The sequence below is a fragment of the Eutrigla gurnardus genome (assembly GCF_963514095.1).
Source record: "Eutrigla gurnardus genome assembly, chromosome: 17".
In the NCBI taxonomy this organism is placed as follows: domain Eukaryota; kingdom Metazoa; phylum Chordata; class Actinopteri; order Perciformes; family Triglidae; genus Eutrigla; species Eutrigla gurnardus.
This window is the reverse complement of record NC_139928.1, coordinates 23159826-23164771: the sequence shown is the minus strand read 5'-3', so window position 1 is coordinate 23164771 and position 4946 is coordinate 23159826. Positions and strand designations below refer to the sequence as shown.

Sequence of the window (4946 nt, the reverse complement as noted above, 5' to 3'; positions counted from 1 at the left end):
ACTAGTTTTTTTGTATCAAACTTCAAGAGACGCTGTGATGCTGCTGAACGACCAGATGATTAAACTTTATGTGTTTTGATTGAAGAGAACTCGAAACTGTCATACCCTTTTTTTTTACGTCACCATATTTTTTCTATAATTGACTTAGGTGAAGGGATTACCTGTACATTCAAAAAATATCACAGCCGACGGCTGCACAATGGTGATGACAATTGCAATGTAATTAAAGCAAACAAACCCAAAGTCGCTCACGTAGGATGGCGAATTGTAATGCCAGAAAAATGTCACCATACCCGTATGGCGGCGGGAAGACTGCGTAATGTTTAATCATGGGAATAAAAGGGTTTGTGGTCTTTGTGATCCTGCTTATAAAAGAGGAGCAGAAATCAGAAAACATCACAACGTTCTTCACTGCAGAGACGCCGAGAAGTAAACCTGTAAGTACTTTTCTTCTTATATTCATTCAACTTTGTTTTCAAGAGTGGGGATCTAAACATTATATTTAGTCTTAATATTTTTAAATAATGTATTCATATTCTAATTATTGTTTATCAAAATGTATTTTTGTTATTTTATTTGGATTATTTCTGAACATTTTTTGTCAATTATTTAACTTACAGTGTAAGTATTATATTTTTTACAGTATACTTTGAAATGTCATTATACTAGCTTGTTTCATGAATTACAGTTATTTTATTTTCACCTTTTTAACGGATTTTTTTCTTTAAATGTTTAAACGTTACACTTTATCACACAGTTTAATGTGAAACACTTTGAGCTGCATGTATGTGCTCTTTAAATAGTTAAAGTTTACTACTACTGTAGTACTACTAACTAAAAATGTCACTGTGTAAATCAGTCCATCTGAGAAATGCCTTCTATTGTATTTGGAGACATTTTGCTGTTTTAATTTTTTAAAATGTATTATGTGTAAGCCTGGAAACAAAGCGTCATAAAATAAGGTCGTTCATCTAATTTTAGGATTATAATGTTAATGAGGATCATCAAAGTATTGTGAAGCTGCACTTTGTGAGAACATTCAGCAAAAAAAAATGTAAATTGATATAATCCAAAGAAGTAAATTAAGTTAATCACAGCTAGTTAATAGTTAATAGTTCAAAGTTGATAGTTAAAGGTCACTGCTGAGCTGTTATCTAAGAGGGCGGAGCCTGCTTGTGTTTCTTAGACAGGTAACTGTAAAGTTAAGATGTTTATACTCCTCTGTTTCATTCAGATCTCATTAATGAGATGAATCTTGGTTTGTTTTCAGAGAGCAGAAAAGATAATCTACATCTTCATCATCATGTTTGCAAAGATTTGTGCCGTCGTCCTTCTGCTAGTCGGTGAGTGAAACTTTACCTCCAAATAAAGTTGTTAAATGTCCGGCAACAATGTGGGACTGATCTAACTATTTATCCTCAAAACAGCCTCTGGCAGTGCCCAATCAAACACAACCACCGTTGCCGCACCTACGACTGTCGCACCCACTGTGGCCACAACCGCACCTGCAACCACAACCATACCAGCAACCACCGTGGCCACAACTGTACCAGCAACCACCGTGGCCACAACCACACCAGCAACCACCGTGGCCACAACTGTACCAGCAACCACCGTGGCCACAACCACACCAGCAACCACCGTGGCCACAACCACACCAGCAACCACCGTGGCCACAACCACACCAGCAACCACCGTGGCCACAACTGTACCAGCAACCACCGTGGCCACAACCACACCAGCAACCACCGTGGCCACAACCGTACCAGCAACCACCGTGGCCACAACTGTACCAGCAACCACAGTGGCCACAACCACACCAGCAACTACCGTGGCCACAACCACACCGGCAACTACCGTGGCCACAACCACTCCTGCAACCACAACCCCACCAGCAACCACCGTGGCCACAACCACCACTGCCACCTCCTCTGCCCTGATCAACAGAATCAGCGTGGTGTCTGTCGTCATAGCGATGATGACACACGTACTCAGCTCCCATTGTTAAGCTGCTAACTGTAGTTCTTGCTCTGTGAATGAAGTGATGGAAGGAAGGAAGGATTTGAAGGAAGTTAAGTTGCTGTAAATAAGCGAATATGCTAATTTATTTTGTTGAGTGAAACCACACTGGACCCTCCTGGAGGTCTGAGATGGTCTATGATGGGAGGACCGAGGACTCGGTGATGGTCTGATTCTGGTTCTGTCTGTAATTGCATCATTTAAAAATGAATATGGTTCACAATAAAAGATTCTGTTAAGTTATGATAAGTCACGAAGGTGTCTCTCATTACTCATCCATCAAGAAATTGACATAATTGTACAATTATAACCATAACGAGGCTCATCAAAGTATTGTTCAAAGTATTGTTGGGGTTTGTGAGAACATGAAGGAAACATTTTTAATTGATATAATCCAGCGAAGAATATTAAGTTAATGACCGTTGGTTAAAAGTTAATAGTGAATCACTGCTGTTATGTAAGAGGGCGGAGCCGGCTTGTGTTTCTGAAATGCAAAGAAGTGAAGATGCATTTACTCTTCTGTTTCATTCATGAGATAAAAATGACTCATGTGAAACGATCGGTTTCCTTTAGACAACAAAACGTCTCGGCTATCGTTAGAAAAAAACATCAGTGTGTTTTAAAATAACGACGTAAAGATGTAACGTAACGTACCGAAATGAGTGCAAATAAATGACTTTATAACATAATCTTACAATGTTTTTCCACAACCTCTCTCTCTCTCCAATCTGTCTGCCTCAGTAATAAAAAAATTAATATAAAAAATAATTATAATAATAACAATAATAATATCTGAGGTTTGCAGAAACCTACAAAATCAATCTGCCACTTTGGCTTCCAGTGTCTTCTTCTACTATTGGATTCTATTTATTTCCTCTCTGTGTCCATAAAACAGGAGCCAGTTCAGTCTATGAGATTATCAACATAAAGGGCCACAGCAGCTCTGTGCAGGACGAGTAGTTCAGGGACCCTGGGAGAGGGGAACTCCCTCAGTGAATAGAAATGTGGTAAATATTAGTTTAGGGTATGTTGGAATGTAGACAATCCAGGCAATAGTCAGAGCCGACAAGTTATACAGGAGGTTTGGGAGAGTAATCGCGTTGCCAGACGTTACACACAGCCGTGGTGTTGTTGCTCCGCACTGGGCGTTGCCCAATAAACCGCGGTCTGTACTCATTGGCAGAGGAACAGCTGGAGGCAACAAAGTTGACTTTGTGGTTCAGGTGTTCTGGAAGCCTGCCAGACTTTTCACCGCAGACGTCAAAATTCTTTCATAGTTGTTTTGTGTCTTTTTGTAGTTCTTTCATAGTTGTTTTGTGTCTTTTTGTAGTTTTATGTCTCTGTCATTTTATATATTTGTAGTTTTAGGTTTCTTTGTAGTTGTTTTATGTCTCTGTAGCTGTTTTATATATATTTGTAGTTTTGTGTATTTTTGTAGTTGTTTTATGTCTCTTTGTAATTGTTTTATGTATATTTGTAATTTGTTGTGTGTCTTTTAGTTGCTTTATGTATATTTGTAGTTGTTTTGTGTCTCTTTGTAGTTCTTTCATTGCTGTTCTGTGTCTCTTTGTAGTTGTTTTGTGTCTCTTTGTAGTTCTTTCATTGCTGTTCTGTGTCTCTTTGTAGTTGTTTTGTGTCTCTTTGTAGTTGTTTTGTGTATATTTGTAGTATTTCCATGTTTCTCCCAGGTTGGTTGGCGTCTCGTCGCTGACATGTCGTAGGTTAAAGCCTGAGGGCCGTCCGGTTCGTTCGTCGCTGTTCTGTATTCTAATTTCACACCAACAGAAAATGGACCAGAGGGGTATTCCATCAAACTCGCTAAGCGCAAAGCCGGGCTAATTTCGATAAGCCTCGCTACCTTTAGCGAGAGTTGCGTTCCATCAACGTGACTTAAGGCACTCTCCGCTAAGTAACCATGGGAATTTATCCGACCAAACTAGCCTGCTCCGGGGCAGGCTAACCATCAGGCTTACTTTAGCGGGGGTTTCAGAGAAGTCCGTCTGTCGGAAACAACTGTACCAGCAGAAGGTTCCGCCAAGTCTAGTCCTCGTGATTTCGTCACGTGAAAGACCAAAAATTACCAAAATTACATATATCAAGTACAAACAGACAGATATTTTCATCAAGCGTCTAAAAATACACGCTTGCAATTAAAAAAATATGAATAAATCGTTTATTTCCTGAACACCGACTGGCCATATCATTATCTAAATACATATGTATTTCACATGTTGTTCATCCCCCAGTTGGGTGAGTGGTGATGCACCTGCCCCCAGATGTGGGCAGCCTGGGTTCACAACCCGGCAAGGATGTCTTATGTGGTTTTTCTTCTTTTTTTTTTGCCTGTATAATTGTCTTTAGATCAGAGAATTAGACCAACATTTTACTTTAACTATGATAAATATGTCACACAATTTCCCCAGAACCCAAATATAACTTGCAAAAACATGATAGATATAAAGATGTTATTATTAATAGCATGTTATAGATCCCAATGACAAAGGCATTGCTGCATGCAATTTACAGCCACATACATTCCTTTCAGGTGAGTTCATTAATAGGTTCATTGAATGTATTCATTAAATTGTTGAGATAAATGAGTTGGTCAATGTAGATGCATTTACTAGGCCTATCTAAAAAAAAGGGAGAGAGAGAGAGAGAGAGAGAGAGAGTTCCGGCTAAAGAAAGAAGTTTCTCAAACTTCTATAGTCGGGAATTGAACCGTGGCCGGCCGCGTGTAAAGCCGGCACGTTACCTCTACACTATCCTCACGTTAGAGAAAATGTAGTCAGTGTTATATTAGAACATGTTACTCTTAACGGTACTTCCGTATTTAATCGCTCGGCAATTCTTGCCCAAGCAGCCTCGTGATTTTTATTTATCACTACAGTATTCCCTTTATTGGTTATGATGGGTTTGTACTCCTC

At 39.4% G+C, this 4946-nt stretch overlaps 1 protein-coding gene across 1 annotated transcript; it reads left to right on the top strand.

Moving 5' to 3' along the window:
- The first annotated feature begins 386 nt into the window (after window positions 1-386).
- On the top strand, window positions 387-2601 carry LOC311028045 (uncharacterized protein). Its single transcript, XM_084032315.1, has 3 exons — window positions 387-437; window positions 1271-1343; window positions 1428-2601. Exons 2-3 carry the CDS (start codon window positions 1304-1306, stop codon window positions 2006-2008), a joined length of 621 nt encoding a protein of 206 aa, XP_083888441.1. The 5' UTR covers window positions 387-437; window positions 1271-1303; the 3' UTR covers window positions 2009-2601.
- The last annotated feature ends 2345 nt before the right edge of the window (window positions 2602-4946 follow it).